Source organism: Gymnodraco acuticeps, unplaced genomic scaffold, assembly GCF_902827175.1.
Source record: "Gymnodraco acuticeps unplaced genomic scaffold, fGymAcu1.1, whole genome shotgun sequence".
NCBI lineage: Eukaryota > Metazoa > Chordata > Actinopteri > Perciformes > Bathydraconidae > Gymnodraco > Gymnodraco acuticeps.
The window spans coordinates 182,340-206,418 of NW_022990700.1; the positions used below are offsets into that span (position 1 = coordinate 182,340).

Below are 24,079 nucleotides of genomic sequence, written 5' to 3' on the forward strand. Positions count from 1 at the left end.
TGAGAATTATAGCTATTTTCATTTTGTTGCACTATAGCTAGTATTCAGATTTGTTAAGAGTTTATTTTGAGTCATAAAGGATGATTGCGGTCCAGAATATTGGGACCAGATCCCCAGCAAGGATCAGGAGACAGTGGGTGAAAAGGGTTCTGTGGGGGGTCCTCTTTGGGCTGATGGTCCTTATCTATGGCTCTCATGCCCCACTCATCACCCTCACCAAGGTGGATGGTCAAGTCCCTTTCAACCCATCATCATGTGTTTTTATGATTGAATTATCCAAACTCCTGGTTTCTCTGGCCTCTCTTGTTCTAACCGAGGGTACATCCGCCTTACAAGCTCCTCCACCTCTCCTCCGTGTGGCCCCCTACGCAGTCCCTGCCCTCCTCTACGCCCTCAACAACAACCTAGTGGTTCTCATGCAGGCCTACATGGACCCAAGCTCATACCAGGTCCTTTCTAACCTGAAAATTGCCTCCACCGCCCTGCTGTACTCCTTCTGCCTGGGCAAGAAGCTCCGTCCTTCTCAGTGGTTAGCTCTGGGGCTTCTCATGTGCGCAGGGGTGTGCCACAGCTACAGCAGTCTGGATCTAGGAGACCTCAGGAGGGTTGAAGCGGAGGAAGGTCCCATGATTCATATCACAGCTTGGGGGCTTTTCCTTGTGCTGGTGTACTGCTGTGTTTCAGGGCTGGCAGCAGTTTACACAGAGAGGGTCCTGAAGAGCCAGAAGCTGCCCCTCAGCCTGCAGAATATCTACCTCTATGTGTTCGGTGTGGCCATTAACGGGCTCTCCTCCTTCTTCTTTATAACAGGGGAGAAGAGCTTTCTGGAGGGATACTCGGGGGTGGTTTGGGTTATTATAGCGGGGCAGGCAGCCAACGGTCTCCTCATGTCTGTGGTGCTGAAGCACGGCAGCGGGATCACCAGACTGTTCGTCATTTCCTGCTCCATGCTGGTGAATGCTCTGCTGTCTTGGGCCATGTTAGGGCTGCAGCTCACGCCTTTCTTCCTCCTACCTGTTTCTATGATTGGACTGGCAGCTTACCTTTACTACAGATAGTAAATAACTGAACCACGAGGCTCATTGAACTCATGACAGTCCACCTGTACCTGCTAGTTTTTCAGATGGGATTTGTTTTCTGCCTTATATCTATCTGCCTTCTGAAATCCAGAATCCAACACATAACCATAAACCAAATAAGTGAACATGTATTTCAGCTGAGCTCTTATTCCACAGTTTGTATCATATTTTAAAATGTATCATGTCATACCGATGTAAGTCCATTGAAATAATAATGCAAGTTTGGGGTATAATATCTTCAGTTCAACATTTCTGAAGAGTGCTGCTATGTCTATTTGTATTTCGTTCTCTGGCCAGAACACTGTCAAAGATAATGTCTGGTGTTATAAAGTGTGTTAATAAATAACATTGTTTCAACAAATGATGTATTTTTCCAATTTCATATAGCACACAGATTCAAAGACATTTAATTCATATATTTATTGCAGTTGTGATGACAGTTCAGCAGTAGGACCACCTCGCACAGCTAGAGTATCCTTTAACTCTCCGAGTGCTGTAAAAGAAAAATATATTTTGAATGGTGGTGGGAAACAATGTCTTGGTATTCTGACACATTTTATGAGAGTGATGTTGGGGTAATTCTATCTATAATAAAACAGCAGGTAGTCCTACACACACTGACCTTTACGGAGCTGTCTGTTGTCCGCCTGCAGCTGCTGGTTCTGGGCCGACAGGTAGACGGCGTCCTGCACCGCCTCCAGCAGCACGCTCCGGTACCTGTCCTCAGACATCCTCCTCTGCTCCTCACACACCTGACGAAACACTCTGAACACCTGCAGAGCAGTCAGAAAGTTAACATAAGAACGTATGCTACTATATTGGATATTTTTTATATATATCTTTAATAATAGATTTAAGTAAAAACCACCTGGACACCTAAATCCTATAAATCGACTTTTTCTTATCCGTAGGGAACATAGGAGTTAACCAAAAAGTGAAACACTACCATAAAGGTTTACAGGCAAGATTGCTCAGAAAATAAATAATTTGTCTTTTCTGTGTTTTTCACTGATTTCACTATTATACTATTTTTAGGCATATATTACCGGACTTTTTTTACACATACTCTTTCCAGTACAGCGTTAGCTCTGAGTGTTAGCGATGCTTGCTAATGTAAACACAGACCATATTACTTCCAAAACAGGTAGCGCATTGTTTCTATTAAGTGAGTAATGTCGTCATGACCGCAGCAAATCTGGATCAGCTCCGTTTTTAGAGATGTCGGTAAGGAGGAAAAGAGAGAGGGTTTTATTTTCAGACACATTGTGAGTCTCCTGACACACGGGGGACACATATTTATGTATAAGAGACATCAAAAAGTGCATTTTGCATAATAGGCGACCTTTAAATAATTTGTGAGCTACTTAACAAAAATGTGTACAAACTACACAATTCTTAAGATCTCAACGTAGGCTACTTAATACCGCTCATACCATAAGCGGTATAATACACATCAGGCCTTTGTTTGAGAATCCCCTATATAATCTAGGTAATAAAACACTGGTTAAACTAGTAGGCTACTCGTGAAATGAAACTGACATTGGTTGACTCAGTGTTCTCTCACTGAAACAACAGACCCCCACCTGCAGGCTCTCTTCTCTGAGACAGTGCAGCTCTGTTTGGTGTTTCTGATATAGATTCTGCAGGTCGGTCTCAGCCTGCTGGGCCTCGTCGCGCAGGGCCTCCATCTGCAGCACCAGGACCCTCCTCTCTCCGCTCAGCACCAGCAGCTCTCTCTGGGGGCCTTCTGTCTACCGGAGGAATGGATGAAACCATACAAAATGCAGGGGAATAACAGCATTAAGTTGCATATGCTGTGGTTTTACCCTGTCCACAATAAATCCAGCCTTGCATTAATTTAAACTGACTCAGCATCCTCAGCCAAGATAGATCACTCTCTGAATAATATTAAGCAGCAGTGAATCTCATTATCTCACCGGTAGCTGTTCCTGAGCCAAGTCTCTCTCCATCTTCTCCACCTCCTCCTGAATTAATCTCCCGTGGTCCTCTTTAAGTTGTGTCCTCCGTTCCTGTGCTTTGCTGTACTCCAACTCAGACTCAAATTGGCAAAATAAATTAGTGTGTGCTGCCAAATCTCGCACATATAAATCGTGTTAATATGTTTAAGGCTCTATTCACAAAACCTTGTAAACAATGTATCTATAGTGGATAGTCGGATAGTGGTGGTCTAATGGATAGTGAGGTGGGGTGAAGATCGGAAGGTTGTGAGTTAGGAACACCACCACTAGTGTGCCCTTGAGTAAGGCACTTAGCCCTTAGTTACTCCAGGGAGAATGTCCCTGTAATTGGTCATTGTAAGTCGCTTGGATAAAAGCGTCAGCTAAATGAAATGTAATGTAATCTAATCAGAAGTGCAGGCGAAAAATATCATGTTTAATGGATGGAATGCATTACTTGTTGACAGAGGTCAGATTTCTCAGTCGAGGCCCCGTTCTTCAGTGTCTCCTCTCTCAGAGCCTCCCTCAGCCGCTGGATACTTGCTACTCTCTTCTGCACTTTCTCCACATTCCCTTTACCCTCTGTGGATTTAAGAAACACACATAAAAAACATGAACGATGATCTTATATACAAACTGTTTTAATAAATCAGCAAATTACCTCTGATATGTTTTTCCATTTCTTGTTTCAGTTGGGTTTGTAAATGTTTCATGTTGTTCGTACTCTCTCTACTATCTCTGCTGTGCAAATGGATACTCAGGGTTCGACAACTCTGTCAAATGAATGCAAAACTTTGAGTTATGAACACATCATCTGCTTAATAAATATATGTTAAACTTGTGGGGATATGTAAACAATAGGAACCTGTGTTTTGTCTTTTCTTTTCTTTGACTCTTCCCTTCTCTTCTCCCAGGACTGATCTTTCACAATCTGTCAGTGAGCATCAAAATGTGTTTGTGTTAATGTTGTCCCTAATCTACAATAAATATATTTATATAAGGATAAAGAAATAGTAAAGGAATATGTATGTAAAATGATGTGCGTTTTACTAAAATATACTACACAACAACAATTACAATTCAAATAAAAGACGTATAAGAAATATCAAAAAATGTGTATACCAAACACAGTTTTATTTATTTAAATATTATTATTTGAGCCATGAACTAGGTGAGAAGCCCCATTTTATTATAAGCTTCTCTTGTGTATTACCTGCAGGTTTTGGGTCAGCTCAACTAGCCTGATGGTGTTGTGAATGTCATTTTCCCCCTGTGACATCATGACGGCTCTCTGATCCACGATGCTGTCTCTGATCATTTGCTCTGTTGCCCTTGGACACCAGCGGTTAACAGAGGCCTTAGTTACCAAACTTCTTACTGTCTGGGCCAAAGCTAAAGCGGAGGGGGTTTCATCATCTAAAACACCTGATGGGTAAAGAGAGAGAGTTATTTCTATGCTCGGAGAATTGCATTGGTGGAAGAAGTGATGAGATACTTCAGTAAAAGTACTAATAGCACAACTGAAAATAAATAAATAATAATTCTGTATTCAAAATCTTAATTAAGTTCATAATAATCTGGACATTTTATTTAAAGTATAAAAGTATAGTACTAATTATTTAGTTGTTACATCAATATATTTTATAACATTAGAATATAATTGATATTAAAATCTTATCCAGTAGTATGCAATAGGCATTATTACATTGCAACTGGCTGCAAGACCTATTTACTGTATGCATTGTACTTTATAAACACATTATAGGTGTTTAAAATGTAATCTGAAAAGTAACTAGTATAGTCATAAAAGATTGAGTTGTTCGACAATGTATCCTTCTGATAATGTAGTGGAGTAAAAGTAAAAAGTAGCATCAAATTAAAAAGTAAGTAGTGTAAAAGTGTCTCAGAATTGTCTTGAGGCACAGTACTTGAGTAAATGTACTGATTCCTCCTCTGATTATGGGTGGGTTGGCCCCAGAGCAGCACTTACCCTGAGGGTGGAGACAGTAGACGAGCACCGTCCTGCTGTTTCCTGTTAGCGCATCATTTAGGAGGGAGGGGAGGATCTTGTCACTAGTTGTGGCTTCACTTTGGGTTTCCTCCACCACCTTCACCAGTGGGCTGACTCTGGAAATATTTGTTTAATGCAAGGAGGACTTTCATGGCAGAAGTGTTGTGTGACATTGACCATTGTAACTCTGTTTACATAGAAAACAAATGACATTGTTGATTTTACTTGATTAATATTGCTTTGTCACAGCAGATATTTTGACTTGTCATGCATTAACATTGGATTTGTTCTATTAATACATCCCTGTAAACCAAGACAGTGTGACAAAGATCTAGCATGCACAATACCAGGAAGCTCAAACAAGAGCAGCTGAATAGAATTCAGAGACTATGAATCAATATATCGTATATAATGTAATCAGCTTTTTCTTTTGTTGTCCTTCATTATGACTTGCTTTGCCACTTTCTTCGAGCTCTTGAATTGATCATGATCACCAACTATGGACATCTCAAAAACATTTAGACAAAGCTGAGTATCATTTAAAGTGTCTCTGGTCCATGTAATTGATAGCCCACTGACCCTCTGAGGTCCGTCCTGCTCGCTCCTCCTGCCAGGCTGAACAGCTGCAGTCTGCTGCAGCAAACCTCTGACTCCACCTCTTCTGGATGGAGTTTCCACTCAACAGCTACAGAGAACAGGGAACTACATCTGAGGGAAGAACGCAACACAAACATGTAGAGACAATACCATGAACCACAACCTGATGAGGAAGATAAACATCCAACTGCTCCATGACCATCCAATGACTCATGGGACATTTAGATAGGGATCCACCTTTGTGAATAATCCATTCAAAGCTATTTAACTAATGGGTTGAGACGTATTCAACCTGTGCTTTACCTGCTGGAAATGGAGCCTGCATTGGCCCTCAGTGTGTCCCTGCATGTTTCATACAGAGTGTAGGCTTCTTCTGCTGAACACACACACACCTCACATAAACCTCCTATTAGACTGAGGACAAAAGACAAATATGTTCAAAGGTTAAATGTACAAGTGTAAGAACATGGAAAATAAACAACAAACACAATTACAAAATGAGCGTAAGATAGTTATTTCACTCACACTTGTGCAATAACAAAATGAATATATAATTACATGTATGGTGGATAGATTATTTTTGGAAAAGACGAAGTAATCACTAAAACAGGTTTTGAAAAGATTTAGTATTTTTGGATTTAGATCTTTAATTAAAACCTGTGAAAGATGGAAGCAATACCAAAAGCGTGAAGTGTACTATGTGTTCTGTGTTTATCTTGATCAGTAGTCATCTGGAATCACCTTCCAAGGACGGGGTGTGCCACACGTTTTAGAGTCTCTCTGTTGGGGCTCAGAAGATCCACAGCACTGCCGTCTGGATAAAACTGGCAGAGACAGACATCAGATGTTATCTTTCACTCTATTGCATCCAATATGATTTATGGTGATGCTGTTAAATAGAAGGACAAACCTGAAGGAACGACACAGAGATGAACAGCTCCTCTTTCACTTGTGACAACACACGACTAAACAGATCTGTCAAGACCTAAGACAGAGTTAGGAGGAGTGAGAAAACATCAAATCGGCCAATATTAGGTGCAGTTTTGTTTTTTGCTCTACCTGTTTGATCATGCTGTGGTCAATCAGAGGGGTCATATTCTCCAATGAAGCTCCTCCACATATCAGCAGCGCTCCATTATAACCACCAGATATGGACTCAGTGAGAGGCTGCAGGAACTCAGGGTGGAAATTCTGAAGATTTATATTCAGACTTTTAGTTTCCACACATCCCAGAAATGTGGTGAGGACAAGCTGTAAAGCGACTGATTGGAGTAAAGCTGCATTATTTCAATGACATTGGTGTAAATCAGATCACCTGTATGTTGTCCACAGTCACAACTTGGTCGAAGGAGAAGGGCTTAACTTCCTGATTGGAAAACATAAAACAACAGTTAGAGGTTTTAAAAAGCAAATGGTTGTTGAAGCTGATTCAAATGTTTTACCTCATCCGTCCGCGATTTGTATTCCAAACCATGTCCTTCCTCACATATAACCATAGAGTCTTTACCCCAAAAAAAGAAAAATAACATTCAAACACAAATCCCCAACAGTAGATCTAATATAAATATGACATTTGTCGTAGCTTTACCTGGGACTGCAGTGAGTATAACTCCCACTCTCACTGTGTCAGCTGCCTCACACATCTGGAGAAACACGTAAAATGGTCACAAATGTTTCGAACCAAGCCATTCTTGACCTTTTTGTTTATTAAATCACCCTAATGTTGTTGTCAAAAGCAGATACTTACAGCTGCATTCATGTTCACAGTTGCCATCCCGTGTCGTTGTGTCCAACAGCCAACAGGTCCCTTGGGTTTTTGTTACACTGTACTGAAATATTGATGAGTCAGAATCCACTTTCACTGGTCTGGGTGTTCAGGGTGAAGTTACCCAGATGGACAGAAATTCACCACAAAATATTGAAGTGCCACCTTATAATACGCCAGCCTTTACAAGGTGGTTATTAGTTTTAATTAATGAGCATTTTTAGTAGAGGTCGTTTATGTTTTGATTCATATTGCTTTATAGATCAATTATTCTTGCAAATCATTGTTTGCCAGGTTCCCGGGTGGCAACAATGCAGTTAAAACATTTTAAAATCAATTTTTCTTGCTTTAGGTTTTCAACAAACTGATTATGGTTGAGCTCCTCTAGAGTGTAGTAAAACAATACAATCTGGACCCCCGAAAGCTCTACTTATTATTGGCCTGTAAGTCATTTATACATTTTAGTCTAATAGCCAATAATAAAGTATTTGTTTGAACTCAACATAAAACGATGCCTTTTATAGTAGGCTAGGGCTGCTTCTCAGGTCGACTATTTTCATTTCCTCGCTCCTCGGTCCTCGGTCTCACCGGAAGTTGATTTGCCTGCGCCATCTTGAGTACCGTCCCATGGCTCTTATTTCTGCCGGAGGACCGAGGATCGAGGAGCGAGGAGCGATAATGGAGGAGCGATAACCGAGGAACCACCAGACCATCCTCCGATGAAATCCTCAGATACTCGCCCCGCCCCCTTACTGTGTATCGCTCACTGATTGGACGATGCAGCGCATGCACTGATCTGATGCTTCTTGCCATGAGAGCAGTTTCCCAGCGGAGTGAAGAAAATACATGAACCTCACGGGAGTCACTCCTCAGTTTATACCGTGTTTTGTTTCAATTAATGTATCATTTAGTTACAAATATGGGATATATCTGAACAACAAAGTTGACAAAAATCATTTTATTCATTTATTGGAAACATTTTCATGATCGCTTTTTTCGTTTTACATTTTCATTTATTGTCATTTCCATTCAGTCAGTCATTAAGTGCTATTAAAATGTTAATGTGCTACATATCCAAACAAACAAACAAAGTGTGCAGTCCAATGAATGTTAATCTAACTGGGTTTTGATAGATAATATATCTTTTTCTTCTCTCAATTATTGTATTTCTATTGTGCACTCGAATCAAACTATTGTTCGTTTATACATTTTAAGAATGGCGTTTATGTTTACTTTTTTGAGAATGAGTTCTTATTTTATTTATTGGGGTCTACAACAGATGATACAAATGTTTGTGTCAGTAAATGTGTGGCGGGGGTGTTTGTGAAAACAACGGGGACAGAGCTGGCTGCTGTCAGACGAACAGCTGTGCGGCGTCATCACAAACGGACGTCGCTTCACGTGACGCTCCGGAGGAAAGGACGTCCCATTGCTCTTAAAACTCATTTCCCTGCTTCTCGTGGTTTCCTTTCGTCCCTCCATGCTTCCCTGGTGGGAGGGACTAAACGCAGGGAAACGACGCAAGTGAGGGAAGCAAGGATTTCATTTAATCGACCTGAGAAGCAGCCTACATGTTTGAGTTTGTGAAAAAAATGTCTAAAACCAGGTGAAAGGTGAAACATGAAATGTCATACCAGAAACCGATGGTGGAAAATTCAGGAGCATTGCATCTAATCATTTAAAGTTTATTCTGTGTCATTCATTAGTCTAAAGCAGAGGTCGGCAACAGGCGGACCGCGGTCCGGATCCGGACCCAGACGCCGACCTATACGGACCCGGAGCTATAATCAATACATTAATAGGGGATTGTTCGGCGCCTCCCGCTTTTTTAACGCTGATTTGGGTAACTTGTGTAATTCGTGGAGAACCGAAGAGTTTTCGTTTTGGGGGTGGGGGGTGGGGAGTCCGTCCGTCAGTCCGACTGATGGACAACTTCTCACTTCAAAAAAGAAGAAGAAATCTAGACCGCAAAAATAATTAAACAAGCGAGTACCTGTTTTTCCTGGCCAAGGACAGGTTCCTTGAACACAACACGAGCGTAACGTGTCTACACGTGGTATGTCTCGTCTGAAAGGAGTGCTGACAGAGCACCGGAACGCCGCTCCGGCCCTTCAAATATTGCAGTACCCATAAGGAGCAGTACACATGCCACAGTGTTTACGTGGCTGTGTCTTTAGTTGTAAGCACAGTGGCGATCTGTTGTTATTAGCATCTGGTTAGCTAGCTATGCTAACGAATTTAAAGAGCTTTTCTACAACCAAGTGGAAGAGAGCTATCTCCTGAGAGGCTCAAATAACCTCAGCTCAGTGAGGTTAAGGCACACCTTGATATGATCATTATAGTTATCAATGAGACTAAATGAAAAACAGGTATAAAATACTATCTGACAGTAACAAAAAAGTTGTTAAAAATAACAAGAATAGAGTTTAAAAGGGGAGTGATTTGTAAAATATCCAAAAACAAAAATCTGCTTACAGTTCTGTTTCATATGGGTGTTGAAAGATGTATCCATAAATCTCTTCATGTTGCTATCAAAGTGCACCAGATTGATGCTTTTAAGTTCAATATTTAATATTCCCGGGGGAGCATTCCCCCGGACCCCCCTAGAGGAGGTTAGGTCCCCCCCCCCCCCCCCACTTAAGTCATGTTCACATCATGGATAGGATACTAAATACATTTACACACATCTTGTGTCCATATCTTTCTGTTTTGGTGGTCATGCCACAACCGTGCACATGCATGCATGCGCGAGTCATGGTGAGATATCTGGATTAAGAGGTTGCTTTTTCTTTGCACAGCATGAAAGAAAGGCCAAATGAATGGGCTGTGGTTTTAGTTTTTTTAAGCAGAGATTGAGTTCAATCATTTGTACGGCCCTCTCTGAGGATGTTGTAAAAATTGAAAGGAAAAAGGTTCCCCACCCCTGCTGTAAATAATTATAAAAACCCTTGATTTATAACTTAACATCTCTGTCCCCTATTGATCTGAGTATATGATAAAGAACAGTTAATTGAAGCATTATAGCACAGGCCTTTGTCAGATGGTATTACGCAGTTTTTTTTCTGCTTCGAATAGTTCTCTCTTTTTTCACCATACCTGTGTTTGCATCACTGTAACCAATGAGCACCTGCATGTGTATGAGAATGGCCCTGACACCATTTCAGCCCAGATTTACAAACTCCTGGCAGGACAAGCTCCAGCTCAATTCTCGCACTGAATAAAAAAAAAGTGAGTGAAGGACTGCAATATAAGAAGGAAAGAAAGATAAACTTTAAATCTGTTCAATTGTTATGATGTGTAAAGACTGATATTGTTCTATAATCGGCTGAAACTGTTAAGTCATGATGTGAAACGGTTAACAAAGAAAAATGGAAACTCAAGCTGCTGCTACACTTTATTTTATTTATCTAAAATTAAGCACTTTTAAGATGCACATATTTTCAAAAGCTATTTTATTTATTTTCTCTATTTTATTTGTAAATGCAGCCCGAGAGGAACATTACACATATCCACAGTATTTACTGTATATCTGTATAGTTCAATGTTAATAGACAATACATATTGTTGTTTTTGAATTGTACTTTCTTTATTTGATTGGCAGTCAGTTGTTGATTACATGCAGACGTTGATAAAGCTACAGGTCACTTCAATATTTATCACACTAATTCATGAAGCAAGTTAGACATTTTGATGTTCCGGACCTTTGCATGGGGAAATTTTCTCTAACTGGACCTCGTTGAATTTTAGTTGAATACCCCTGGTCTAAAGCTTACACAACTGTTTAATATTATAACATGATGAGGGGATGACATTTGTATGAACAATGCAAAAGTTGTATTAGGAAAACTTTATTGAGCATTCTTAACACAAACACATAGAAGAGTCACTTACTCATAAGTAAGCTCACCCAAATTGCAAAAAAACCCACCATATTCTCTTACTCACCTCTCATATATATATATATATCCGTGCAGATATTATTTCCTTTAAATAGCTGGAATTCATTTAAGGTGCTGACAGCACATACAAACATAGAAAACATTTAACAGCGATATCTCTTTCCAGAAACAGTGTACACATTTCTCTGAATAATCCACAGACTGCACAGTAAACTTTACTGGACTTACTACTTTCTAGCAAATTAATCGTTTTAATAAAAACTGGTGGTATGTGGATTATCAGAACAACAAAGGACATTGTAAATGGAAAGAGTCTGGCTTTTACATCTTTGCATGTAATGTTACAATGCTGTGTGAACCGCAAAACAAAATAACATGATTCTCCATTGTTCCATTCGCCTCCAAACCTGGACCATCTCTGTCTCTTTATTATTAGAAGTAAGTTTGAAAAATACATAATTTGGAGAAAACATCCCTTAAAGCATTATTTAAAGACAAACACGTTTTACTTTAATATACTGTAGATTATATGAATAGCATGGTTAAAATCTCAATCAGAACACTCTGTAATTAAAAAAAGCAACACAGTGTAACAGGGATCTAATGACTTCAGTTAGCAAAATGGTTAAAATCAACAGATAACATGGGAGTGTACTAACTGATCAGCAATCAAAACAATTACTTAATGTTGGTCTGGATCCAGCTTAAATTCTCAGATTTCTGCTGCCTGCAAAGCTTGATGGACCAACACTTCATTCGCTTCTCTAATCTGGAAATAAAGAAACAAAGACAACATGTATGATATGTCACAAGAAAAACACGTTTGTGAATAAACACCTAAACTATAAATCCACTAAAAACATCCTGACAGATGCACTCACCATCAGGGATGAGGGTCTTTTGCATCAGCATAGGTGCAAACCCCATACGACGAGGAATCCCTGAGGATAAAATAACAAGGTGAGACATGTACATTCATAAAGTCTACAAATGCAGAGATTAATCAAAAGTCCTTCAATCTACGTCTCCTACCTGTCTGACATTCGGGGTGGCCGCGCATCTGGGTGCCCTCGATGGCCGTGCCCTCTGAGTCCACACACCAGCAGTAGCCGGTGCCGTGCCAGCACTGCATGGACAGGTAGTTCCCGTGCTCGTCACACTGGGGCTTGTAGAAACCGACCTTGGCCTCTCCAAGATCTGCCTTGATCTGACACTTGGTCTTGATGACAGTGACTGAGGGATGAAAAGAGAACAGGAAGACATTAAGGACCAGTTCAAGTTTAATTACTGGTGACTGCAGCAAAGTAGTGCTACATTTTGGGAAGTACGTTTCTGTGCTTTTGGCCAAGAGTTAGATAGGAAGAATGATTTCACTTGTATCTAAATGGGGTATTGATATTTTTCTGTAATTCCCAGCCAAAAAGTAATTAAGTAATTGTCCAACTAAACATTTAAGAAAAGTCTTTGCTTCAAGTTCCATAATGAGAAATGTTGGACTTGTGATAAAAAAAGGTGGATTTACTCTTTGCACAATACAAAAATCTCTCCTATAACTGCCCCTTAAAAATTACAATAGCAAAAGTAATATTGGGTATGTAATCGTAACCTTTTTGCACCAAAATAGAAAAATAAAAGTAACAGTTCTTGTAAACTCAGAAGCTTCACTGCTCAGCAAACGGCTTTTTCATTGATATTGCCACAGTATTGTGTTACATCCATCCTTTACTGGAAATAAAGGAAAAACAGCATCTACTGTTACACCTGTGTAGATCAGAGCCTTCGCTAAACACTACAATGTGAAGGGAAGTAAAGGCGAGTAACCTGGCTTAGCGGCTGGGGATGCAGGCTCCTTCTGGGCCATCTGGAAGATCAGCCAGTAACGCATCCAGGACTCAAAGCTCTGCAGAGAGAAAAATGCAAAAATACAATAAAACATGATGATTTTATTCAATAATATCGTATTTGTAGTCTTCTCCATTTAAATGTGTGTGAAGCTCTACCGTCCACTCGCTCTCGTTCACATGCTGCTTCATGCTCTGCAGGTTGGCCAGGAAAGTCTCGTTGAACTGCGGCAGTTGAGGGTTCTGCTCAAATCGTTTAGAGCGTACGTTTAGAGGATAGCTTTTTTTACAGCTTCAGAACACAGCATTAACAATGTGTCGACAAACAGGAAACACAGTGCAACAAACCTGCATGAGATCCTTCAGCTGAGTCTCCATGCTGGAAACAGTGTCCTGAAGTTTCTGATGGGAGGGAACAGAGTATTTCAATATTTTTGCTTGAAATAATGTTGAAATATTTTCATTCATTATATAAAATTAGGTGATGTGTCAATTTAAACCTAACATGGTCTATTCAGTTCATGTTGTATTTGATAGGACGTAGAAGTAAACCTACAGTCAGGGGTGTCTTGGCTTCCAATTCTGAAGTGAAGTCCGTCAGCAGAGGAAAGCTGCTCATTGGCATGTGCATCTTTATTGGAACTAAAGGTGAGAACAAACAAAAGAACAAACTCAAAAATAAAGGCCACATGAAAAGATTCAGTAGGAGAAGCTTTGTTCGCTATTACTGATTTAGTTGAAAATAAACAAATAGCTGATCAGAAATTCTAAAATTACAAATCCAATGAAAACCGTAAAGGCTCCATAGAATTAAAAATATATAAACAACTAGATATGAATAGAAAGTGGTCGAAATGATAAAACTGAAGGCAACATGTAATTTTAATGTTGAATGCTGGAAAATACGTGTTATTATCACTAACATTTCACACTGCTTGACATTAAAAGATCAACATTAGAATAGTAAACAACTGAATCATGAGGACACTTTAATTTCTACCTTTTAGATCAAGTTCCTTCAAGTCAGCTTTCACTTCCCTGTCCCCTCATTGTGTCTATAGATTCCTCATGTCTGACTGAGGCTATGATTCATTACTGACACATTTCTACTTGTTCCCCTCTATCTGATCATTAGGATTTTGATGCTTGCTTTTACCCTTGACTGGGCGGGACAGCTGTTTGTCTAATCTCTCAGAGCTTTTCGTCAGAGAGTGGATCTGCTGCTTCTGGTCGAACACCATGTAGGCAGTGAAGACCTGGCTGGCCAGCAGCAGACAGGCCAGGGTCGTCAGGCCGGCCACCTTCAAGGCACGTTTGTTGGAGCTCCTGAGAGAAATACATGAAAATAAATGTGAGGATAAGGCAGACGGGGTGAGGGGATAATATGCCAAACAGCCACATTCAGATTAACTAAAAGTGACATGACTTTTAAACAAAAGTTTCGTAACAAATGCAAATTTCCCCTCTGTGGGACGAATAAAGGTATTCTGATTTGGAAGGTTACTTGAAGGGGTTTCCAGAAAGTGCTTTTTGGACTTTCTGTCACAAAAAAAAGCCCAATATGTCAAACAACATTCTTGTTATTATACATTTTCTAAAGAAAGGAAAATATCAAACATAATCTCTTTTAATAGTAATAATTAAGTATAAAATATAAGTCCTCTGACACATACAGTCAGCCTTTTTGTCTGCTGCTCATAGTATGCCAATAAAGAGTGGACATCACTTGTTACCAGGCAGACCTTTTTACTGGAGTTATAGGGAAGTACAAATCCAACTAAAAGTTAGAGCCTAGATGTGAAAAAAAAGTGTTCAGTGTCTCATAAAAGGGTCTCAACAAAGCATATGCCTATTTTATAATGAGTTATGCTAGGAAAAAAAGTTAAACTATGACCTAGAAACTCAAGGTAGTATGTAAACAATATCTATAGGAGGTTACTGTATGTTAAGAGAATAGGACAGAGTTGAAATATTTTTCAGAGACAATAATTACATTCATAAATCATTCGTTTCTTAGTTAAAATCCCCAATATTGTCCAATGTTTATCTGCTGTGGTTAATTATGAACCAATAGCATGGCAGCATCATCTGTTGCTAGGTAGACGCCTTCTGTAAAGTGACCGATGTCCGATTGCAATTGACTAAATATGGTTTACATGTAGGCTTTAATGAATATATATAATTATATTATAAGTAAGCATTTAAAATGTTGGAAATAAATCACTTTAATACACTTATTTCATGAGGATATCTGCTACTAAGAAAAATACGACATTTGAATTCAATTCACAATTTTTGTATGAATCTGTAGAGACTCTCCCTTATAATTAGAATTGTGTTATACTGCGTATAACGTTTATGAGACAGGTTTCTCTCACCTTGCGGGAACTTCGGGGATAACGAGGACTTCTTCACTGCCAGCCAGACTCCCTGTGGCCAGGGGGGACTCTTCTGTATGGTCGGCCATCTGTCTTGGAAGTTGGTCTCTTTCTTGTCCTTCAAAGCAACACACTAAAGAAAGTGGGACCCGTGCTGTAGATAAATGATCTTAGAAATGAGGAAGGACAAGTTCTTCTGAAAGGTGCAGGGAAGCGGGAAGTCCCCGTTTAAAAGCGCTGTGGGATGGCTCGGTTGTTCTGTGAGGGAGCGGCTTGTGATTGGTCAATTAAAGCCCCATCACTTGTTGTTCGTGGCAGAATGGTGGAGAAGTTTCGTTTAATTTGTGCCAGGAATTTCACCTAACTGATTTTACTGTATGATTATGTTCCGATTAAAAGCTCACACAGTCTGTTGAGTTAATAAACGCTTAATATTAACACGTAGTTTACCTATATCAATAACATTTGATGCCATTTGTTTATTATGTATATATATAGTAAAAGAGCAAACATCAATAGAAGTATTAATACTACCTCAATTACCAACAAGAGGACAATTCAATTTATTAAAACTGAAATGAAGGGTTATCAGTAGCAACCATGGGAATTGTGTATGCAAGTATTTTTACTTTTATGTTTTATGATTTGCCTAATGTAATGCAGCATTCTATTTATGGTCATGCACTTCCTAGAACACCAGACTGCTTCTCTTGTACATAATTGAACCATGTTAATATATCTTGGCTTAATTTATACATCAGGAAAAAACCAAAAGTGCATTTTGTTAGTGAACAGGCCTTTGATTTGTGGTATTTTCAGAGAGAAATAAACCCCCCCAGTAAAGTGAAAACAAAAGACAAACCAATCTTCAAGAAATCTCTGCACAAAAGCAACAACCATTATCCCGCTTGAGTTGAATTTTAAGTCATCCTTCACTAAATTATATTGAGAAAATATTAATGAACAGACAGAAATTCAACTGAAAAAAAGAGAGCAAAGTATATAGCATATATTGAAAAATACAGTGGTGTTTTATTTGCAAATTAAAAAGCACCGACAATATTAGTTACACTGTAAAAATTATTGACAACAATTACAAATCTTTATCATACAGTCCAGGAGATTAGTACCATCATTGCTGTTATGTGTTATCACGTAATACTTTATATGGAGAGACTCAGTACCTGTGTACAACGGTTGGCAGTGAGAGGAATGAGAGGAAACAATCTTAGCGACACACCTCCGCATGATGACGTCATCCAAACTCCCCTCAGTACAGCACTGACATTTCACACTATGGGAATGGGCTGATGGAGAGTGTAAACCCAAACACATTCAATAATTTAGGTCTACTGAAGGTTGCGTATACTATGTACATTACAAAGTCAGGAAATAAAGGACCACCATGTGCGTTATTACATCAGAACATTGTACAAAACTATTGCAATAAGAGCAGCTTTTTGTTATCTATGCTTGACATCTAGTTGCAGTGGTAACACCTCGATCGACAACCAAACGTCTGTATGGTCTCACTGGGCATACTGTTGCCTGGCAACTTTTCCCAGAGACAACTTCTTTCCCCCAATTTTAAAAACTCATCTAATAAATGAAATGAGACAAAATATAAAGACAAAATATACAGTTCTGATGTAAAATACAAATTAAAAGTATCAAATGCTGAAAAAGGATTTGAAATGCACAACCTTGTTCTGTACACTATCTGACCAGAGTGTTATTAAACATACAGTAGCTAGCTTATGATCTTCTTCACATGTTGTGGTAGGATCCTTTTTATAAATGTGCTTTCCATTAACCTGTATGTTTAGAATCCATGTTCCTTAAATATTGTGCTTTCAACATCTAAAGTGTTCCTGCTTGAAATGTTAAAACAAAATCTGAGAAATGAAAAGAAAAAAAACGTTGCAAAGAAAAATAACCCCCAATCGTCCATGTGGTGATATTCTGATCTGTCCTGGCACTTGTAAATGCAATAACTAGATTCTACCAAGGCCTATTGAGTAAGGCTACAACATGCAGCCTTAGTCAAGACTCCAGATGTCCCGTTCTCCTCTCAAACAAACACTTACTTATGTCAAAGGCATTTGGAATCAATGTCTCTCTGTCGGTCAGGCTGTCAACTATTAAAGTCAATGTTATGTTGCCTGTTTTAATCCAAACACACCACAACTCATAGCTGGAGACAAGGGTGATTTTGTGTTCATCTCTTCCACCTGTATTTTTCTCCTTTCTTTGATTTTCATGCGAAGAAGACGTTTGAGTAGAGCAGGGATGTGATTATCAAACATTGAAGGTCCCTCCTGTGCATCGCTGAGCCTTTCCTTCTTCTGCAGGACACGGCGGTGGCCATCTTTCAGGTGTCCATGCTCCTGGTGTGTCCCGCAGGGGAGCAACAGCTTCTCGATGCCCGGGGAGAGAGGAGCGCCATCAGCTGCGCAAAGCAACAACGCTCTCTTCCTGCTCATCATCCACTTGGGAAGATCACAGTTAAGATTTGAGTTCTGGTTGGGCATCCCATCCTTACATTTTGACATATTTCAGACTCTTTCAAAACTATTTGGGGATCTTCAACATTGCAGGCCACTTGACCAGAGTCCCTTTGGCAGGGTGGAGTTCAGTGTGGAGCTGTGGTCTCCCCCTGGGGTGCTGCTACCTGGTGTGGACCAGCTCTTCTCGGAGCCAGCTGGGCAGCGGCTGACCCATCCTGTAGAGCAGCTTGGACAGCTCAATGTTGTGATCCCTATAGTACTCCCTGAGGAAGCCCTGGGACTGAGGGAGACAAAAGGAGGTCAATGATTAGGATACATATTTACATTTATGATCAAGAATTATGAAAATGTAAGGTTACATTAACAGTACAATGTATTTCTTAGAGCATAGTTTTTGCAAACGATCTTACCTCAGGGTCCATGTCAGGGTACCTGCGACCTTTACTCTTTCCTAAACATTTGGTCTTCCCTCCCTCCAGCAGCTGACACCAGAATCCTTTCTTAGGGTCGAACCTGTACATATGAGATATATAATGAATGTGTTGTGAACTACAGAATACTTCATTTAGAGTTAGTTATGAAACACAACATTTCTAAGTTTTAAAAATGGAAAGAAAATCCTTGCAACAGATGGTGGTTTGTACAACAAAACTATTCCTGCCAGAAAAGAAAATTAAGTTTTACATATTGGCCTTATTTGATTTGCTGAAGTGTTGAAACTAAAGCAAAGCAGACAGAATACTACTAATGTCAGTTGAAGTAGAGAGCTATTAATCAATGTAATTATAAATAAATTTTTAAACATGCTGTTAAAGTGAAGCAGCTACTCACGCTAGGATCTTGTGGTAGTTGATGACGTTGACCAGGGACAGATACTTCTGGATTTTATCCATGATTGAAGCGGGCTCAGTCTTCAGCATCTGCCCATCCAAGACTAACAACTGGGGGAGAAACACAAACAGCGCCAAATGTCAGATGGGTTGCAGGACAGTCTTGTATGTGAACCACTGTGAAACAACCTCTCATCCTCATCCAAGTAACCAATCCAATGCAAATGGACCAAATTGAAAAACACACATTTATTTTTGACCACATGCCTGATGCCTGAAATAGATACTTTTTTAATAGATAAATGATCACATCTTTCTTAAGAAATAATGACCACATGTCAGGGTATCATAGATTTTGTCAATTTGAGGCAACAATAGCTTTGTTTTTATTCAAACTGTCCCTAAAGGGCAGACTTCTTCTCTTATGGTCAAGTGGATTTAACACACTGCCTGTAAGGACTGAGCAAAAGAGATAAAAACACCTTCACCCAAAACCATTCTGGAAAAAAATACCTTCCAGCCACCCATAAAGTGTCTGTGTGATTTACACAGACAAAGGAGATACACAGATCTGAGCTAGCTTGGCTGTTCACTGCATATTGCCCACCACCATGAGCAGGAATACTCCCTCAGTACCTGGCTGGAGTGGTAGTGGTTGAGCCAGCGCTCCAGGTGGATGGCGTACCAGCCTGGCACCAGACAGCGATTCTGAAGGACCCGCAGTTTGACTGGAGACTCGTGGCTTGCGGTGATGACGTCGCGGAAGGAGTATTTCAATGCCACCGGGTCATCGTGGGCTCTTTGGTGCTGAGGGTATACAGAGAAGGAAGGAGGATGAGTCTTGAATACATTCATAATAATATTACAATGGTGATCATGCAGAAATGAACACAGCAGTTTGCAAAGTGCATTAAAAGAGTTAACCCTCTGAACACCACAACCTGCAAGGGGGTTTACAAGTCAGCCAGAAACTGTAAATCAGAAATAATTAAACAAATCTAAGCTTTAAAAAAAAGTAATAATTCATCAAGATCCCCTTTTCCTATGTGTCTCATTTAAAAAGTTGGCAGTGTACAGAACCTGTGAAGTAAATGTGGGCTCCTCAGCGCAACTTGGGGGCCAGAAATGACACAGCTGAGTCAAGTTAATAACAGTCAAAAATCAACATTCATGAGAAAAAAATCATTGATACTCATTGAAATATGTATAGCAAATTAAACTCCTATTTTATTTTGGTAACACTTGTGGGCACTTAGACATTCTTTGTATTCATGGTTCCAGTCCCTCATCCATTTTTGTGAAATAAACTGAAATTCTACTTGCAAGTCTTTCTTTTTTTCTGATTTATGGGATTATAATTGTTTTATACTGCATTAAAGACACGTTTGAGTTGGCTCTTTTCCTCATTATGATTAGGCTGTTTCCATTGCAGTCAGGACTTAAATATGGCAGAAAAAAGGAAGCCACAGTAAGTGAAATGTGACAAAAGCAAAAAACGCCCTGAAACAGCTCCGGGTTAAGAGTTATTAGTCTTGTTCAGGGTTTCCTTTGACTGACCTGATACCAAGAGTAAGCTCTGTCCGCCGGGTTGATGAGGATGGTGACGATCTTGGCTTTGGGCAGGAGAGCTGCGGCCCTTTGAGCAGCCACCTCCGAGTCAAAGTAGTTGGCACTCTTCTCAAAGTAGTAGTCTGAACTAGTGTTGGAGGGCAGAGGGAAGTACTCCATGTACCTGGATAACACACAGCAAACACAAACATACAAAGTGTTACAAGCAGCCGGGTCAAACGTACTCTCCGTAGATAAGGATAGTTTCTCTGTGTGCTGTGTGGACTATCGGCCATGTGCAACAGTGTGTCACCTCGCACACAAACAACACAAACATCTAGCAGCAAGTAGAATGTTAGTATTTGGGCAGCCTGCTCAGATAAATATCAAGCCGGCCAAGAAAGTGTTGTTGTGCTCTTTGTGTTGTGATGCATGAAGCTTCTCATTGATGCAGGGTTCAAATCAATTAAACCTACAGGCACATTTAAAACACTGAATTACCTATCCAACTAAATAGGTGTTCATTTTCGTTGCTTGGCTTGATCTTAGGGATTTATCTAATGAGTATCTGTTGTTCTGTTGGGACCTAGCCTCATTTTCATTTTGATTCTTGATTTAATTTGCATTTAACAGATCATGGAATGTAATGAGAAAGTAAGAACACGGCTTATTTGTACTTAAAATGCTTTTGACAATATTTTACCCTAATTTATACTAATTGATATGGAAAGGAAATATTTGAGATTCAGAAGTGTTATTCCCTCAAGTCACGTGTCTGTGCTTGAAAAAAAAACTTGTGTAGGAAAGAAATATAAAATTAACCGTCAATTTAGCAACTAAAACTTGGAAACAGTACACACAAAATCCTGAAAAAACATGATTCCTAGAAATGAGATGCAAAGTTAAATGTCGGTAGATGCTGCCCAGCACAGCCCTGTTATAAAACACTGAGGAGAGTGTGTGTTGTTTCCTACCAGTCAATGCCTCTGTGGTAGTTGTGCCCATTGAAGAACTGGATCTCCTCAAAGGTCTCCTTGCTTGGATAGTTACTGGTCAGGTCCGGGTGCATGCCAAGAAACAAGTAGAGAGCTGTCGTCCCTGAGAGGCGGGGAAAAGCCGTGTAGAAAAGATGAAAGAAAATAGCAAAAGGTTAAAAGGGAGTGCGTATCCTGTAACACCCTGAAAACAAATCACAATCTACTGCCATTCCCTTTGATTTTCAAAGACATATCAAAACCTAATTCAACCCACTGAGAACATGACTCAACTTCTGCTTTGAACTGAGTGATGAACTTCAGATCTAATCATTTCCAACTCCTCCTGTAGGGGGTGCTGAGGCACTGTGTCTCACCTGTCTTCTGCGGCCCGATGACGAGCAGTTTGGGGAAGCGGTCACATGTTTTCTCTTTGGACCAGATGTCCTTGTGCCTTTTGTCCTCACAGGGATCCTGTAGCCACGAAAAGATAAACATTCCTTTGTTTTAGGTGTGGTTCTGACAGAATTCATACAAACAAATACATACATTTAACGAGACAAAATAACACAAGTTTAGGTTCGTCTCAATCTAACAAAGGAGACGTATTAAATAAAATATGTTCAGATGGGTAACAACAGAGCTCTCCATACATCAATAAATCATTGCATTACTCATTGCTTAAGACATACACACCCTGTTTCTGCATATTGGACGCACTGAGAAGCATTTAAGCTATTACTGCTTGACGTCATATTTTAAAAGGGATGCAATGTGTTTTGTACAATACAGTTGTCTGCCTTACTTTTCTGTTATTGCATCATTCCATTACTGACATCTGTAAAAAATGACTACTATATGCTAATTTCACATGTCAAATATCTTCCTCACCTGCCAGAGTGGATCCCTCTCGGAGGGGAATAGGCTGAAGTACTTCTGGGCCAGCTGGATGGGGGGCAGGGTCTGCATCTTCAGGTTGGTCCACGTCTGGAGGAACATCACCAGGCTCTTAAAGGTGTACAGGCCGAGCCGATCGTTCCCGTAGTTTGACAGATGGGTCATGAAGATACTAATCTGTGAATGGGAAGGAACACGCAGAGTAATATTTAGAAGGAGGAAAGTTAACTCAGTTTGGTTTAGGTGGTATGAACTGTGTATATTATTTAAATACTGAATGTCCTGTCCCTATCCTGTTACTGAACTGCTAATTTAGTGTTTGAAGTAATTTGCTGTGAAATGTCTTATGTTGTTTGTTGTTTTATTTTAAGTCTATTTTTTTGTATTTCATGTGAGACTGCTGTGATGCCATTATGGCCAGGACTCAATAAGAATATCCTGTTCAAATAAATAAGCAGTAATGATATTTAGTTGGCGTTGAAACAGTTGATTTGTCAACCGACAACATGTCAAACCTCACAGATCCTTTAATTACTTCAGAAACTAATCTCTTTAGTGCAAGTATAAACAAGAGGAATATTTACAGCAATCAAAAACGGTTCCAATGTTCATATGAGCGCCTGGTTATGGTTTTATGGAAATTGTGGACTTATCCTTCAAAATGGGGCAGTATCCCTTGAAAGTCACTGAAAACAAGGATGAATGCTGTCCTTTCAGGCTTAAACATATGCACCAGATGTTGTGAAGAAATGGATACATGGGAAAAAAACAGTTTAAAAAAGGTCAGCCTTTAAGAGGAATACAACTACAGACTATACAGGCTAACATTTATATGGCATTTCTAAAAGTATTCAAAGTTTTGTGGGAATGCAAGTTGCCCATTGCTTGGCCGATTGGTAAAACATTAAACAGAGAGCCTGGTTCTTGAAAAGCAAACGTATATCGTGAGGATGAAAGCTTAGGAGCTGGTCAATATTTGGGAGATATTTTTGGAACGTGTTAAACATTCTGACATTGAAGAGGCACTGGAAGTCTAAAGGTCTGAAGACATTTGGTCATTTTTGCTGTGAGTAATGTGTGTCGAACCCTGTCTTATATGTGGGACAGCACTTGCATTGTATTTTCTTTTCAAATTAAATGTTTATGTCCAATTGCTGAACATAAAGTTTCAGCTTTAATCCTTTTTTAGTTAATTATTCATATGGATTCAGATGTATTATTATCATTACTTTTTGTAAGTTAAAAAGTGCAATAGGTTATATTTGAGGAGATTTCTAATATGCATGCACAGTAACCTTTTTTGATCATCGCAAAACAAAACATGCTGATGAATGTGGCGCTAGATAAAAGAGGCTTTCATAGGAGGGTAGAAACAGAGAGCACGACGCAGACATCACTATGTGAGTCACTGACTAGTCATTGTCCCGTCCCTCGTTTATATTTCAATTCACACCAGCAGTGTAATGGGTTTCCAAGCGTGCAAGACAAAAGCTGGGCTGTGTGGATGTGAATTTCACTCACAGGGTTCAGTAAAACAGTGAGGAAGAGCTCTCCTCCATTGATGAGCTTGTCCAGTTCGTTCGGGCTGCCTGGGTAGTCTTTATAGAAGATAGTGTGTGTGAAAAGACCACACGTCTGCCTGGGCAGCACCTGTAATTCAAACAAACACAAAGTTACAACAAAAAACAACACACATCCAAAAGAAATCACAAAGAAGTTCATTCAAACAAATAAACACACACCATCAGCCCTCCGCTGAGAGTGGCGCCGTCAGTACTCCAGGCGGTTACCACAC

The 24,079-nt window shown here is 39.7% G+C and overlaps 5 protein-coding genes across 7 annotated transcripts in view; 1 reads left to right on the plus strand and 4 right to left on the minus strand.

Moving 5' to 3' along the window:
- Positions 1 to 15: 15 nt before the first annotated feature.
- Positions 16 to 1,440, plus strand: slc35a4 (solute carrier family 35 member A4). Its single transcript, XM_034231040.1, has one exon. It carries the CDS (start codon positions 81 to 83, stop codon positions 1,056 to 1,058), a length of 978 nt encoding a protein of 325 aa, XP_034086931.1. The 5' UTR covers positions 16 to 80; the 3' UTR covers positions 1,059 to 1,440.
- Positions 1,441 to 1,480: 40 nt separating this feature from the next.
- Positions 1,481 to 3,342, minus strand: LOC117555957. The gene is made up of 4 exons (XM_034231041.1): positions 3,017 to 3,342; positions 2,663 to 2,830; positions 1,702 to 1,852; positions 1,481 to 1,572 (listed from the first exon to the last, which is right to left on the minus strand). Exons 1-4 carry the CDS (start codon positions 3,047 to 3,049, stop codon positions 1,499 to 1,501), a joined length of 426 nt encoding a protein of 141 aa, XP_034086932.1. The 5' UTR covers positions 3,050 to 3,342; the 3' UTR covers positions 1,481 to 1,498.
- Positions 3,343 to 3,473: 131 nt separating this feature from the next.
- On the minus strand, positions 3,474 to 7,404 carry LOC117556003 (kinesin-like protein KIF17). Its single transcript, XM_034231119.1, has 14 exons — positions 7,393 to 7,404; positions 7,234 to 7,288; positions 7,088 to 7,146; positions 6,961 to 7,011; positions 6,705 to 6,836; positions 6,556 to 6,630; positions 6,387 to 6,469; positions 5,949 to 6,059; positions 5,628 to 5,756; positions 5,028 to 5,164; positions 4,251 to 4,462; positions 3,903 to 3,968; positions 3,699 to 3,810; positions 3,474 to 3,619 (listed from the first exon to the last, which is right to left on the minus strand). Exons 1-14 carry the CDS (start codon positions 7,402 to 7,404, stop codon positions 3,474 to 3,476), a joined length of 1,380 nt encoding a protein of 459 aa, XP_034087010.1.
- Positions 7,405 to 11,242: 3,838 nt separating this feature from the next.
- On the minus strand, positions 11,243 to 15,775 carry cd74a (CD74 molecule, major histocompatibility complex, class II invariant chain a). The gene is made up of 9 exons (XM_034231179.1): positions 15,529 to 15,775; positions 14,307 to 14,476; positions 13,707 to 13,792; positions 13,499 to 13,552; positions 13,310 to 13,393; positions 13,131 to 13,209; positions 12,342 to 12,542; positions 12,191 to 12,250; positions 11,243 to 12,078 (listed from the first exon to the last, which is right to left on the minus strand). Exons 1-9 carry the CDS (start codon positions 15,615 to 15,617, stop codon positions 12,074 to 12,076), a joined length of 828 nt encoding a protein of 275 aa, XP_034087070.1. The 5' UTR covers positions 15,618 to 15,775; the 3' UTR covers positions 11,243 to 12,073.
- Positions 15,776 to 16,534: 759 nt separating this feature from the next.
- ndst1a (N-deacetylase/N-sulfotransferase (heparan glucosaminyl) 1a) overlaps positions 16,535 to 24,079 on the minus strand; it is a 40,508-nt gene continuing 32,963 nt past the window's right edge. For 2 of the 3 annotated variants that reach the window (XM_034231138.1, XM_034231140.1), the window contains 9 exons: positions 23,806 to 23,934; positions 22,279 to 22,461; positions 21,765 to 21,861; positions 21,388 to 21,511; positions 20,423 to 20,597; positions 19,502 to 19,672; positions 18,867 to 18,976; positions 18,446 to 18,548; positions 18,130 to 18,315 (listed from right to left, as the gene is read on the minus strand). In XM_034231138.1, coding sequence (XP_034087029.1) covers positions 18,196 to 18,315; positions 18,446 to 18,548; positions 18,867 to 18,976; positions 19,502 to 19,672; positions 20,423 to 20,597; positions 21,388 to 21,511; positions 21,765 to 21,861; positions 22,279 to 22,461; positions 23,806 to 23,934 — 1,212 coding nt within the window. In that variant the 3' untranslated portion in view covers positions 18,130 to 18,195. Of the gene's footprint in view, positions 18,316 to 18,445; positions 18,549 to 18,866; positions 18,977 to 19,501; positions 19,673 to 20,422; positions 20,598 to 21,387; positions 21,512 to 21,764; positions 21,862 to 22,278; positions 22,462 to 23,805; positions 23,935 to 24,079 lie in introns of all 3 variants that reach the window. The other variant, XM_034231139.1, reaches the window with a different exon arrangement.